Source organism: Drosophila biarmipes, chromosome 3R (assembly GCF_025231255.1).
Source record: "Drosophila biarmipes strain raj3 chromosome 3R, RU_DBia_V1.1, whole genome shotgun sequence".
NCBI lineage: Eukaryota > Metazoa > Arthropoda > Insecta > Diptera > Drosophilidae > Drosophila > Drosophila biarmipes.
The window spans coordinates 4,194,655-4,209,658 of record NC_066616.1 but is presented as its reverse complement, the minus strand read 5'-3'; the positions used below and the strand labels follow the sequence as shown (position 1 = coordinate 4,209,658).

Sequence of the window (15,004 nt, the reverse complement as noted above, 5' to 3'; positions counted from 1 at the left end):
CAAGCTCTATACGTTTTGGAGAATATCCATGGTTTGGGCGCATAGAACAGATATTTCAGTAGGTCTCAGCGGCTGCTGTAAATAAGTTTCAGTTTCCTAGCCAGGCCTCTCATGATCCGCAAAGCCACAAATTCTTTAGCACATCCATTTGTTATGGCGAAGAAACGTCTTATTTGGACTTCATGTGATCTGAAAGTGTTTTATAGATTATCTCAGTCCTATGGTTGGTTTTCCTTCTGCGTACACAGGACACCTTGATCCTTGCGAATCGGCAGAAAGGGTCTAATTAAAAGTATATTTGCTTTTACTTATTATGGCAAGCGAGAGAGCTCTCAGAGAAGCGAGGAGCGCCGCCTTTGGCTCTGGACCCCTTCCAAATGCCCAATTGATCAGTGCTGCTAATGCAAGATCGCCGTCCCGCCCACAGTCGCGTCCCTTTGGGCCCCTATATAGACTACACCCCGCAGCTGAGCCATATCAGCAGGCAGGCAGCGACGCGATGCCCGGGCAGCTGAGCCACGTTTTGTTGCTGGTGATATTGTTATTGTTTTTACTGCCCGCGTTGTTGTGCCGATGTTGTTTCATTTGTTGCTGCCGCTGCTGCGACGCCCGCTGCGACTGCGGCTGCGACTGTGTCGACTGAGCCAGCGATCGCTGGCTTTTAGTTTTCGCAACACTTCCAAGCCGCACAGTCGCGTCGCGTCCCATTCTGAACATTCGAGACTCGAGAGCCCACTGGCGGCCGCGTGTGATCCGGGTGAAAGGAGCTGTCTTCCGAAAATGTGACTCTAGCCGTCCCGAAAACAGAGCAATATTCGATCACCTGCCCTGGGAAGCGACTTCTGTGTCTTTCGGGTTTTTCCGCGCAGCGCAGCGTGTCCAAAATTAGATACGGAGAAAAACAGAAAGTCAGAAAAACAGAAAATCAGAGGAGGCAAGAGTGCGAAGAAAGCGCCACGCTCTCTCGGTCTGCGGTTCTCCACGATTCTGCGATTCTTCTGGGGCCGCCGGCGAAAACGCTGCCAAAATGAGCGCCAAAACCATGAAAATCTCGAAAATAGCCAAATACATCAAGAAAAGGGTAAATATTTATGAGTCAACGAGCCTCGAAAGCCACAAAATATTAGTCTTCTGCCAGCCGCGAGACATTTCTGCCGGGGTGAAAGTCTGCGGAAAATAAAAATAGCGAAACCCAAAGCGAAATCGAAATCGAATCGAAAACGAAGGAAATCTGTTTCAAAACGCAGTCAGATTTGTAACCCGCGCGCGTCCCAGCCGCAAGCCAAAAGTATTCAATGCCTCGGCCATAAACGGTGGCCGTGCTGATCGAAAAAGTCCCAATTGCCGCCCCTGAGGTCGGACCCGTCCGAAAATGTCCAGCCCCGCCGACGATGATCGTGTAAATGCCTCTGCCACGAAGGTGGAATGTAAATGGGTGCTAGCCCTCTGTACTGCGTACCAGATGATCTGGGCGGTCCTTGAGTGCCCGTAATTTGTCTGAGAATTAAATGTGAATCGTTAGTGAAATTGTTCAAATTGCCCGGCAAATTGCGGGTCGCCAAGCAGTCGTTTGCATAAACTTATGCCGAGCGGATTTCTTCGCCAGCCAGTCACAAAAACAAACCCAAATAAGGCGGAAAAATTCCACTGTTGGTTCCGTAAGCGCTAAGTTTGAACCATCCGTGTTACACCACGGTTTCTTTTCCCCGACAACCCCTCAAACTTATGTGGAACTGGAAACAGATGGAGTTCCTCAACTCCACTCGAGCACCCATAACCCGGTTATCAGGCGCTCTCGGAGCTCTTATCTCCGGCTCTCAATCAATTCGAGTGTTACGATTGCGGGGGCCACCATTTCGATGAATTTCGTTTTCGGAGAAATTTCGGTGGAAGCTCGCGGGCAGGAACGGCGCGCAGGTACCCTGGAACTATTTTTGCTCTGGGCCGGACACTCTTCTCATCTGCATAGTCACATATTTTACGGCATTTTATGGTCGGCTAGAGATTCCCAGTTTCCTAATCTCGAGACCCGTCCGGCCGGTCTAAAACACTAATATTTTCGGTTTCATTTAAATTTGCATTACAAGCCAGCTCTGAATGCGGCTATTATATCTTATATGAGGCACGTTTGACATTTCTTTCACCTTTCGGCATTGTTTTGGGGGTCGGGAGGCACCTCTTTGTGATTATCTCTGTGACTGCAATTAAATTTAATTTTAAACGCATTGCCCAGCCTGGCCCCAAATTTCAATAGGACTCTTCGTGCAAAAATAGACTCACGAAATATGTGAACACTTTTGTGTTTGCTCGAAAACGAAATTCAATGCGACAATTGGTTCTGTTTGGGGGAAGAAATCAGCCAGTTGTGAAGAGCCAGGTAGCCGTATAAGCTTTGTTTGTATCTGCCTTTGTTTCGAATGGCTGACTGCCATCAAACCGTCCGTATAGTATTTAATTTCTCCGAGGAGTGGCTAACTCAGGTTAAGAAACGGCGGAAAATAGGTGTCAAAACTAGCTTATACTTTAAGAATCGGGAGAAAAGAGGGGTTCTGAAAGATGCTGATGGCAAAAACTAGTTTGAACTTTAAACGCTAGGAATGTCGCGCGATTTCAGAGCTATCTATTCTAAAGTTTGTTTTCAGTTTTAGATAAAATTATTAAAAATTCAGAAACTTAGTTACTCTGTGGATCAGACTAGATTTCATAATCTGATATATTTATTTTGTTGACCTCTTGCTCCTCCCACTTTAAGTGTAGATTATGCAGAGGAACTGCAGTGCTGAGTGAAGGCTTCCACAGACTTTCGAGTTGCCGTTTCTGGTCCCGTGAGTCGGGATATCGAGTTACCAGCATCTAACTGCAGTTGTTGCCCCACTATGAACATGTTTTTTGTGATACAAAACCCGCTACCTGGCGAATCGAGAGGGCGTTACCTGTGCCCGTGCCAGCGAACATTTGACAAATGGCCACACATCGGCCCACATAAACAAACAAATCAAATCGCACACATCTACGGCTGCGATGCACAGATACCCGCAGACACGTGATTGTTTCATCATTGGGGTCGCCAAAAAGTAATTGCCTTCAGTCAATTTCAGTGTATTACAAAAATTGAATTGGAAGCGCCGCAAAAGAGGTCAACCAACTTGTTAACAACATTTGGGGAGCGCGGAGTGCCAAAAATACACAATCTCAGATGAATAAAATATGAAATTTATTTTGTGATCAAAAATATATCCTAGTTGAATTCAACGAAGACCTCACAGCTGCCACCATATAACAAGTCCCTCGGCTCATTCTAAAAGTCTTTCAACTAGATTCCCATATCAACCGGTTGGAACTTAATTACGAGTATCTCGACCCAGCTTCGAGATCATAAGCCATAAATCAGCCGTTTGTGGGTGATGCAAGCTCAATCTTTGATACGATCATGTGATCGAAACCATCTGTGGACTCCAAAGCAAGGGCAATTCGAAGACTTATCCGTTTTTAACCGGTTCGCGTCGATTGGTCTCTTTAAAAACCAAATGCATTCCAAAGTAGAGCAATGTTCGGAACGGCGATTCCGGTTTCAGTACACTCTTAAGTACCCAACTCCGAGGTTTGAGGGGCTTGTTTACGCGGTTTGAAAAACATACTTTAACCGGTTTGCTGCGTAGCTAATTAGAATGCGGCTCATGTTGTTTTCATGTTTGTGTTTAACTGACCTGCTGATGCGATTGCCGCTTTTAACACGCCCACAAATCCGTTTAGTAATGGTCGCCGTCTCGGCCGCTTGGCCCTTCTTCCTCCGGTTTCTGTAAGGCGCTTACCACAGTCAAACTTCAGAAAGTGAAGCTAGGGATCTGCCTGTACCATCTTAATTTAAAACTGCTGTCGAAATAGTCACAGAGCTTAAATTATTTACGCGAAGCCTGTTGGTAAGAAGACGCATTTAACCGAAAAATTAGGGAAACCTTGGCCAAGCGCAGATGCAGCGGTCACAGTATGAAATTCCGAAGAATAACAAAGCAAAGCAAAGAGGAATAAAACATACACTCACGTGCCACGGGAGGGCCTGAAAAAGAAGCAAAGACAGCTCATGCCGCATTTCTAGCTTGGCAATTTGCAGTCGCCAATAAATTATCGCACAAAAATACAAATTACGTATACGCAACTTCCAGTTGGAGTGCTCCCGGACACATGTTGCAGCAGCATGGGCCGCAACACTGTTGATGTTAACTTCGCGCCCAACAGAGCTGTTAACGGAAATGTACAGAGGTAGCGAGTTAGCAGAGACCTGTTTTTTCTGGGGTCCAAAGAGAGTCCGATAAGTTTCAGTCGGTCGAGCAACTTGTTTGAAAACACACTGAGCCGCCCCGAAAAGGAGCTTTTATTGTGAAATATTAGAACACTAAATAAACGAAGAAACATCTGTGGAAATCCCGGTGAAAAGTAAACAGTTTGGGTGCTCTTGCTAGGAAGCCAAGTATCAACGTGTAACGAAGAAAGGCTGAAAGGCAATATTGGAAAAACGGAGCGGGGAAGGCGTGGAGCGTGATAAAAGCGGTGGCGACAACAGAAACGCAAACAAACGGGGAAAAAGCTGAAGGCAAATCTCGTGGGTCACAAGACCATTCAGAAAAGCGAAAGAGAGAGGGAGAGAGAGCGAGGCGATATGTGGAGCGCGAGCGCCAAAGCTACCGCACAGTGCTAGCCCGAAAAGTGTGCCACCCGCGAGCAAGAGCTTTTTCAGCTGTTGCCACCGCTGTTCCTTCGCCCACCACTGTTGGCCCTCAGCAACATGTGGTTCGCCATTTCCATTTTCGCCCTCCTGGCCGTGTGCGGGCTGGCCGGCCGCCGGTGGGGTCGCTACCTCTACCTGCACTACGGGCGCCACCTGCTGCCCCGCTCCCTCCTGGCGGCCAAGAACCGCGCGCCCACGCCGCCCCTGTCGCCCACCAAGGACGACCAAAGTCTGGAGGCACTGCTCGACGAGAGTGGCGAGATGCACGAAACGGTGAGTCCATGTATGGGACTCGTCTAAAAACCTATTAATAAATACTATGGGTTGACGACCCAGCAGAACGAACTAATTTAGGAGAAGTTAGTCAAACACCAGTAACTAGAATATGCAGATGGGTGTAGAATGGGTTCTTGCTAAGAAATGTGTTCTAAGCTCTGGGTTTTTGAGGGTTTTAAATGCAGTTTTATATTTGCTGTAGGGTTTATTTAGAATACAACTTAATACCCTTAAGCTTAATTACTTTGTAGCCCAGTGCGGAACAATTAGTGTCAAGAATATAGGGGTTACACTACTATAGGCGCTATTATCGCACACGTTTCTCCTATTACAAACCACTTAGGGCCCGAGTGAGCGCCGAGTTAATTGCTTGAACTGCTTTGCCACTATTATGGCATCATAATTAGACGCAAATGGGGCCGGGGTTCGGCGTCTCGAACTTTGGCGTTTGCCCCGGGTCAATGATCTCTCCGGAGGAACCTCGCCGTGGAGGCAATCACTTGGCACCCTTCTAAGTCGGATGATTCCCCAGTCTCCGCTTATCTCTGGCAAATACTGGCCTGTTTGGGCCGACGGTGTGACCTCACAACACATGATAACTAACCCGGCCTATTCTGTGAAGCCAACCTAATGTTTGCTTGGAGGTGTAAACAACTAGCAGGGAGAAAACCGAGATGCAAAACCAGACGAACTGCAAAGTGACAAATTGCGCACCACTGCTTCGCCTCGCTGTTTTAATGCATTTCGGCAAAACAAGTGGAGGGAAGTAGAAAATAACAAGTGCTGATAAGTCGCTTTGGCACGGAGAGCAGAAGGTTGGAGTAAACGAAGCGATAGCTGTGCAGTAAGACCAGGAAAAAGAAACAGCTCGCTATAATTGGGTTATCAGGGTTTTAGGTTTCCTTAGGGAGTAGATACGCTTTTGCCCGGCACTCACATATGCACATAAGTATGTTTTAGCCTCCACGCTCTAATAATAGTTCCCGTGCAAGTTTGCGTTGCACACCGAGTTCTGGGAAACTTGTTGGCCAAAGTGGAGAAAACGCTAGTTTGCACGTCTTCCCAGCTGAACTGCCTTACAATCTTCTTTGGAGCGAAGCAAAACATTGTTTTTATGGGCAGTCATAAGGAGCCCCAATAAGGAAGTATTAGAAATAATACGAACTGCCAGAGGGGTAATCGTGTTTTGGTACTAATAAGCTAGGTTTTCAAACCCTTGATCGTTGCTGTGAAGTGGATTGTTATGAAGTCTCGTATGCTGAGATATTCCGATCATTCGCACCTTCCCCAAGCCAGGCCTCTCGCACACCTCAATTACCACCCATCCCAGCCCTCAGCCCTCAGCCCCTGCCATGCACCCGAGAATTCCCAGCCAGCATACCTACTTTTGCATACCCACTACCACTTTGCCGCGTCCGCTGTTCTTTGTTTTAGCCCCTTTGCTTCGCCCCCTTTCGCGGCTATCAGGTCTCAATACCCGTTTGCCCGGTGAGCTCTCTCCGCTGGCTCCTCTTCTCTTTGGCCACTGCCTTTGGCTTCTTTTTGTTTGGGGCCGGTTCTTCGCCTTTGACTGTCTGCCATGGCACTTTTGACTTTTTGGGCCCGGAGAAACCAGTTGCTGCACAACCGTTGCGGAACATGTTCGCCGCCGTTCCCCAAGTCGAAGTACGTGTTCTCATAAGTGTGCAGTTCCTTAAATGGTTCATTAGCTAACCAAAAACTTTGGACTAAGTTAAGTTTCCTTACGTTTTCGGTTCTTGAAATGGTCAAAGTAATGCGTTCATACCATGGCAAAACAGCCACAAGACACTTAAAGACCATCGTCCCAGCACAAGGACAGTCTAATATCAAGTCTTGCCTTCACAAGAAACGATGGCCCCGCGAGATTCGCTGGAAATCAGTTCCAAAGCCGCTGCCACTCAATTATAATGAGCTCCAAATTATTAAAAATAGATAGCCGGTGGTGGGGTGAGCTATCTTATCTGCATCGCCCAGAAAACGAAAACAAATTGCAAATCTTGTTGTGCAAATACCTCCGGCCAACTGAAACTCAACCTTGTCGTGACTACAGTGCAGGGTGAACTCCCCTGGGAATTATTTTCCTCCCTGTGCGATTGTTTTCGCGACTCTTGGCAGAACAAGAGGTCGTAAACACTAATTGCTTGTATATGGCGACCATATAGATCTTATCCGCAGTGCTACCGATTTTCAGATGCAGGCAAAGTGGTTTGTGATGATTTCTGGCCAACATCGTAGAGATAACAGTCTCCAGAGGTTTAATTTATGCTCGTGGAGCGCGACCACTAGGCTAGCGCACTTATCAGGCCAATGTCGGTAAGGCAATCACAGTCTCCCCAGCAACAAAGTGACACAAATCGCAGTAGTAATAACAAATCTTGTCACTAGCTAGGCAATTATAAAAACCTGATCGTAAACTAGGTTCTGATGAAAAGCGAAAAACAAAGGAATAGTTCTAAATTTGATGTGAAGATAGGGGTTTCGCAATTCACCAAATTTCTTTGAATAGAGTTAAAAAATTGTGGTTTTTGGGTTCTTCCCAAATTAGTTTTGGAAAGTCCCTATACAGTTTTTTTATATTTTCAACACACTTTTCAGACAAACTAATATGAAACCGCTACGCGGTATTGTTTCAGTTGAGAGATTAAACGAGAGAACTCGGCGTGAGCCATTTGTTACCATCCATTATTTTGAATACATTTTATTGTATTCCCCTGGCCCGATCTCCCAAGCCAGAAACTCGATATAAGCCCTCTCCGTAGATACATTCGCTACTCTCTTTCGCCGAGCAACTCACGACTTGGGCTGAGTTAATTTGAGCGAGCGGAAAATAAATATATTTCGCTGGCGGCCAATAAAAACGGTTGGCCCGAACCCGCTGGCAGTTGGCTTTCAAACACGCTTCGCCAAAGTCGGTCAAGTGGTTAAGACGGTAAAGTCGGGGAGTAATCGCCGCAGCATCTCGGCCACACAACCCAGCCGCATTCTCCGGGGCAACGGACGATAAGGATTCCGCTTCGATCAACTGTGCCGAGCACGTGCCCAAGTGGCGGATACTTGATATTGCGCATACGCCACCTGTGATCTCGAGAAGCTCGGGCTGGTTGAACTGAATCGAGCCGAAAGTGACAAAATCTACATGAAGATGTGCGAATTGATTGTCAGCCATGGACTCGACCGCGAGGTAAAAGCATCATTAGTGCGGCACGAACACATGACTCATGTGATTTCCCAGCTGTCCAATACGGTTTTCAATAACTTCAAAGGTTTATTCGGCTGTTTACGCTCGACAGTTAGGCGCACCTCGGGCTGAGCTGAGCTCGTGTTTGGAGTGCTCGGCAAATATAATAAAGCCTATATGCGGTATTCATATGTGTATAAGCCAGCCAGGCTGTCATTGACGTTTGACTTTGGCTCTGCCGGTTGAGCACCCCGCTCCGATCTGCGACTCGGACCTGACCCTCGTTGAAGTGCGTTAAAAATCGCTGTATACTCGTTTTTGTGCTGCGAAATTGCGTTCTGCTACCTAATTGTGGTGGCCCCTGCAAATCGCAGTCACGCCTCACTTACCGGACTCTTTTGTCCCACTGGGCGTCGCAAAACGGCACCAACACGAAATTGGCGGTGTCTGGCGATCAAAATGGGCTTCCGATCTGTTTCGCTGACCCAAATTGGCCGCTGAAACACACACTCCCACTCGGATCTCTCGGCGACCTCCCCAGCAGCTCGGCTCCGGCGACTATCTGACTATCGCAGATCTCATATCAGACTAATTGCCGGCGAGGTCGTCGCACAGCTGTCTAGTGGGGTTGCTCGGGAGTTCCTTCCTAATTGGCTGGAAGTCTAGTGTGTCGCCACTCGACGCCACTCGGGGTTCTTCAACTCGAGTGTGTGGCCGAAAGCTAATCAATCACCGGCGAGATCGAGATTTAATCAAGCCCCCTACTGCGACGCCGAGTCCAACCTGCTAGCTGCACATTTTCCAAATTACTTTCGTGATATAATCGCTGTAGTATTTTGCGAGTGGGTTTGTTTTGGCCTTAGACCTGCTAATGGTTGAAGCACGGCCACTGAAGCCGGAGAGTCGGTCGAGAGTTGCCTTGATTCAAGATGGCTTCGGTGATGCGAATGATCTCACGTCTGAATAGAGCGCAGGTGTGGATGTCGCCGCTGTGCGGGTGCTGTCTGCAAACTGGCTCCTCCACAGGCCAAGCTGATACCAAAGCACCTGAATTAGGGAGTTTGTTCTGGTAATTCGTACTTGGACGCGGCGCAGACAATTAGCACAACCATTGACGTTCACACGCTGTCATGTCGAAATTGTCACACCCTGCGACAATAGCAAATACAGTCTATTGCCTATGCAAAACAAAGTCCGAAAAGTTAGTCAGAGCGCCAGACCGAATTTCGCATGAGGGTGAAGCCTTGCTGCTATCAATCGGTGGTGACATAAACAGCTTTGGCCGATCAGAAACAGAGATTTCTTCAGATTAGATTGCACTGAAATTAGACTAGGCTGACTCAAATACCCAGTTTGGGGGTGATAGTGGTTAGTTCCTCGAAGAAGCCTCAGGCGAACGGTTGTCCGTCATGGGATTGCACGAAAAGTTGGGAAAGTTCCACCACCCTCACAAAAGACGTCATCAGCGCAGTTTTTCAGTAAGATCGGGATGATCTAGATGGTTCTATTCCGTTGTTAACATAAGTTCTCCCATAATTTTGTTGTACTCTTTGTAGAATTTTTTTGATAATTCTAATAGCCTTCAAAAATGAGTGCCTTGTCTTCAGAATTAATTTGACAACTCGGTTAGCTGAGGGGCTTATTTGCCAAATAGGTCTTGAAAGCGGCCAGGGAAGCAGGCGTTGCGTTTGCCTTCATCGGGTTTCACCCGGCGGGCCGTTGATCAGTTTCATTTCGTCGCCAGTCTTTGTTTTATTTCGTTCCCTAGGAGTACAGAGCTCCCCAAAGTAAAATTCGTATTTTTCTAGCCCAGCCGGGTTTTATTCCGTGTTTCGTCGTTCGCTTCTTTTCGTTGGTCGGCACTCGTATCCGTGAAGTGAGTTCCACCCGTAGACCGTGGGGAAGCGTTCTTCGTCTTCGGAGGCTTTGCTAAAATTGTCCGTGAGTAGGTAGCCAGAATGAGTAGCCACCAGTGCAGCCTGGGCAAGCTGGCCCAGCGGGGCGCGAGCCTGCAGATGCGCTGCTTCTACCACACCTGCGGCAGGCCGTTTGTGGTGCAGAGCATGGGCCAGCTGAACCAGTGGTCCAGGCCCGCCCAGGCGCAGCCCGACAACTTCGAGCGCAGCCGGGTGCGCAAGATCGTGGGGGTGAAGAAGACTCTGGTCAACCAGATGCAGGGCATGGCCCACAGTCTGGGGCCCTCGAAGGTGGCGCCCTACAAGATCTACGGCAAGACGCGGCTCTTCTCCTCCTCGAGCAACCTGCACGGCCGCTCGCAGCACCAGGAGCAGGAGGAGGACGAGGAGGAGTACTCGGACCAGGAGGACCTGCCGCCCCAGACCAAGGCGTCGTTGTCTGCCACCCAGCGGCGCTACAAACAGGCTTCGGGATTCGGCAAGGGCATGGCCTCGCAGGCGGCCAGGGACATCAGCCAGTCCATCCAGGAGGAACTGATGGTGGTGGACGCCGAGACGCGCGACATGCTCAACTGCGATCCGGGTCGCCAGGCGGTGCGCGACTTCCGCGAGCAGATGACCCAAAGGCCGCGGAACCAACCCGTTGATCCTATGCAGGGCTGGAAGCATCCGCGGCCCCTCAAGAACCTCTCCAACCCGTCCGCCAGCGGCGGAAGCGTGAGCGGCAGCAACAGTGCGTCGGGTGCCCAGTCCGAAGGGCAGGAGGATCGCCAGATGAGGCCACGTCGCCGCCAGATGGTCATGGGCCACACCACCCGCAACCGCGAGGCTCTCACAAAGGCTCCTCCACCGCTGACGCAGTTCAGTTCCGGACCCCGGTTTGAGATGCACACCCCCAATGCCAAGGATAGGATCTCGGAGCAGCGTAGCGAGCTGCGTCCGCAGACCAGCTGGCACCGCCCCAAGGCAGCCGTCGAGGAGAAGCCGGAGGATCTGCTGATGGACGTGTCCCTGGTTCGGGCAGTGCGACCGGATATCACGGTGGCCAGGGGTCTCAAGAAATCCGCGGCGAACGCCGCCGAGCCGGACTCCTGGTACGAGCAGCCCAAGGCGGAGCGCGAGTTCCTCAAACAGGCCTTCCTCGGAGGAGGCAGGAGTCGCCGCAAGGCTGGGCAGCCACGTTTGGATGAGCTCCACTACGATGGGACCGACAATTCGGTCCAGATAAGCGCCTCCCAGCAGGTGATCAACCAGAAGTACGCCGGCTTCCGCAGGTCGGCGAGGGGGAATCAGAAGCAGGTTGTGGAGTCGGTGAATCCGACGCCGCAGCTCAATCAGCGTCCGCGGGCCATGTCGGAGCCTCGGGACACGCGCAGGAGGCGTGGCATCGCCAGGCAGGGCGTGGACCGACAGGCCGCGCCCCGGTTTTTCGGCGGACATCGGGAGTCTGCTGCCGCGGAGCGGCTGCATGATGAAGATGAGGACGACGCCAGGGACGAGCCGAGTGCCTCCAAGCCGTCCAACTGGCCGTCGCCCAGTCACTCGCTGCTCAAGATGACATCGCGGAGTGACTCTCGCCTGGAAGCGGATAGCAAGGCACGCGGCAGGAGTGTGCTGGGCGAAAAGCGGGGCCCCAAGAAGCCGGTGGCCACCGAAGCCCCCGTGGAGCACAACGACATCGGGATGCCACCGGGATACAGGAAGGAGTCGGCCGTGCAGCGCCTGGGAAGTGTTTCCGCCAAGCACTACAGCCGTGCCTTCAACAGCTACTGATCCCGAGTCCCGAATCTCAAATCGCACCCGAACAGAGCCACGCCCACCTCCCTGAAAGTCCAACCCACTCCCAATCCGCGTCCACACTTCTCCCAGCCCGACAATAGTTGTACTAGCCAGACGAAAATTTGCGCATCGAGATGTCAAAATCCCTAGAAGTCAACCAAATTGAGGCGAGACAATCTCCTTGGCCACAGTGTAGTAGTTTCATCGTAGAACCAAGTAACTTCAATAAATCGATTACAGTTGTGTAAATGCGGGGATTTTTACAGGCATATGGGGTTTGAAATGTGTCTGTGGTTTTGCCCAGTCTTTTGTGTTTACTCGGGGAAGAAGTTCTTGGAAGATCTGTTAATCCATTGTCTATCACCAAGCATATATCAGCATTGTAATATAAGCATCGTTGCGCCGTCTAAGTGTTTTCGTATCACTTTCGTTCACTCGGCTAGTGCCGATGCCAAGCGAGTCCTTTTAATTTGTAGTTGAAATTGAAACAAAGACAAGATACGTCCACAAAGCAGACACAGTAAACTAGCACTGCACACCAAATGATATACTCCCAAATGAAAATCCCACAGCCCATGCAAAGCACCGAACTTAAAGCTAAAACCCGAAACCAAAAACCAAACAGCAGAACCTAATTTAAGTATCTTTTGGATATGTCGTTTTAGTTTGATTTGAAACCGATATTCACACTTTTGACTTATCGATTAGATTATGTTTAGTAGTCGTCCATTGTGCTATTGCCCATTGTGCTAATATCTGCCTTCTCCCACCAATCGTTCTCCAGGTGCTGTCAATGAGCACAGATGAATATCGCAAGACCTCGCTCTTTGCCACCGGTTCCTTCGACCTGGACTTCCCCATCCCAGACCTGATTGGCAAGACAGAAATCCTCACAGAGGAGCACCGGTAAGTTGTCTCAGTGCGAGGCCTTCACCCGAGCGCACGGAGTTCTGTACCGACTTTTTCGTTGAGCTGCTCTGGAGGGGAACGCGTACGCAACGCCTTGCTGGAATCCTAACTAATCACCGTTTCCGATTTCAGCGAGAAGCTCTGCTCACATCTGCCGGCCAGAGCCGAGGGATACTCCTGGTCCCTGATCTTCAGCACATCGCAACATGGTTTCGCACTCAACTCCCTGTACCGCAAAATGGCGCGTCTGGAGAGTCCAGTCCTGATTGTCATCGAGGATACTGAGCACAATGTGAGTTCAATGTTATCATAATTTGCTCCACAATCTGATCTTAAATATTCAACATCAAGAGGCCAGTGCACTGGCCTAAGGGAAAGTGAGAAAGGATGTGTTTAAATTTTGAAGGGTATAAGTTAAAACTTGCAACGAGTAGTAGAGTAAAGTAAAGACAAGTATACAACCATCACTTTTACGAGGCTAGTGAACTCCCCACTACATGCTCGATATAAAGCTGCGCTGCAATAAGCAAAGTGACTGATTGGCCGCCACTTCGTGCTTAATACCTAATAATAATTTTGTTTTTGATTGCGTAGTCTGAAATGCTAATTAGGCAGATTCTTCGTTAACACCTGTTTAATGTGTCAATTAAAGGCATCTTAAGTTCAAGCTAAGTGCAGTAATGATACCAGTAATTAAAAATTGTTACAAACCTGGCAATTAAAGCCAATTTGCCAAACGCAGTGTTATAACTTTATCCAAAACACTACCGCAAATTGATTGAATTAAAAAATAATAAACTATTCTGGTTCTTTCTGTAGGTATTTGGTGCCCTGACATCCTGCTCGCTTCACGTGTCGGATCACTTTTACGGCACCGGCGAGTCCCTGCTCTACAAGTTTAACCCCAGCTTCAAGGTGTTCCACTGGACCGGCGAGAATATGTACTTCATCAAGGGCAACATGGAGAGCCTTTCGATTGGCGCTGGAGAGTAAGTGCAAGAGTCTTGAAACCAAGGGCAATTGCTAAGGCTTATTTCAATTTCAGCGGTCGCTTTGGCTTGTGGCTGGACGGAGACCTGAACCAGGGACGATCGCAGCAGTGCAGCACATACGGCAACGAGCCTCTGGCGCCACAAGAAGACTTTGTTATCAAAACACTCGAATGCTGGGCATTTGTTTAAGTGAATTTCTGTTGTCAACAACAAACATATTTAGGGATGGGAGCGAGAGTCTCGTGCCCACCCATCATTTAATTAACTATATGTACTTGTACTAAAACCAACAACCTGAGAAAGATGTCAAAAGCTGATGTGCGTCTAAAATCCTCCGGAAGGGCCCACACAGCCCCACAGCCGAAACACTTGCATACACCGACACCACACGAGGGGAGGATACGAACACTGATCTGATCTGAAGGAAATGCTTGTGAAAAGTTCTGTTCTCGGAAGCAATGCGAGTAGCTATGCGTTGGAACGTATTAATTATTTAGTTTTTATATTATATACCATTAAACAAAAGCAACTAAATTATGTGTTAGACTTAAACAAAAACAGAACATGAGAAACCCGAAAAGGCAGACAAACGACACAGAAATTGAAGCGAAAACAATTGAGGATAGCATTTGAGGGCATCTCACATCTCCATGGATTATACAGCACACGCATACACCCACATACGGCTACATAAACACACATCTAAACTAAGTTCTTATTATCGAAAACTATAATCACCAAATTGTGAGAAGTAACGTATAGCTAATTGCAAGTTTTAATCATTTATCGTGCCTAGTTGTCTTGATTGATTTCAGTTTGAATTTAATTTCGATTGTTTGAGTTACTTTATTGAGAGCACTGTGAAAAAGCGAGCTGAGAAGTTGAGAAAAATAAAAAGAATGTCGATATAATTTTTAGTGCAAAGTGCTGATTGCAAGTAAAACTAAAAGCGCAGATAACTCTTAACGATTTGACTTTTATATACATATAGAGATGGATCCGAGAAGAGCTGAAAGCGAGCGTTTTATTTTTTAGTTTTACACGATAAACATATATTTAATTACGATTATTTTAATGCTAATGATGTTGACTTTTATGCAATTATACTAAAACAAAAACAGAAACAACACCAGAATGAAATACACAATATTATACAACCAACTGGCCAAAACAGAGGTTTTTCTTCATCCATGCCCAGACCCAGTTG

At 48.3% G+C, this 15,004-nt stretch overlaps 2 protein-coding genes across 26 annotated transcripts in view; both read left to right on the top strand.

The window, feature by feature from the left end:
- The window catches only part of LOC108032877 (TLD domain-containing protein 2), a 75,509-nt gene extending 60,551 nt beyond the window's left edge, over positions 1-14,958 (top strand). For 22 of the 25 annotated variants that reach the window (XM_050889230.1, XM_050889237.1, XM_017106890.3 and 19 more), the window contains 4 exons: positions 12,681-12,802; positions 12,938-13,097; positions 13,625-13,794; positions 13,851-14,958. In XM_050889230.1, the coding sequence (XP_050745187.1) occupies positions 12,681-12,802; positions 12,938-13,097; positions 13,625-13,794; positions 13,851-13,986 (588 nt within the window). In that variant the 3' untranslated portion in view covers positions 13,987-14,958. Of the gene's footprint in view, positions 1-689; positions 1,082-4,298; positions 5,000-7,901; positions 8,205-12,680; positions 12,803-12,937; positions 13,098-13,624; positions 13,795-13,850 lie in introns of those variants that run through there. The other 3 variants (XM_017106900.3, XM_017106899.3, XM_017106901.3) reach the window with 3 other exon arrangements.
- On the top strand, positions 9,725-12,145 carry LOC108032881 (uncharacterized). The gene has a single exon (XM_017106904.3). The coding sequence runs from the start codon at positions 10,160-10,162 to the stop codon at positions 11,888-11,890; it is 1,731 nt and encodes a 576-aa protein (XP_016962393.1). The 5' UTR covers positions 9,725-10,159; the 3' UTR covers positions 11,891-12,145.
- Positions 14,959-15,004: the final 46 nt, after the last annotated feature.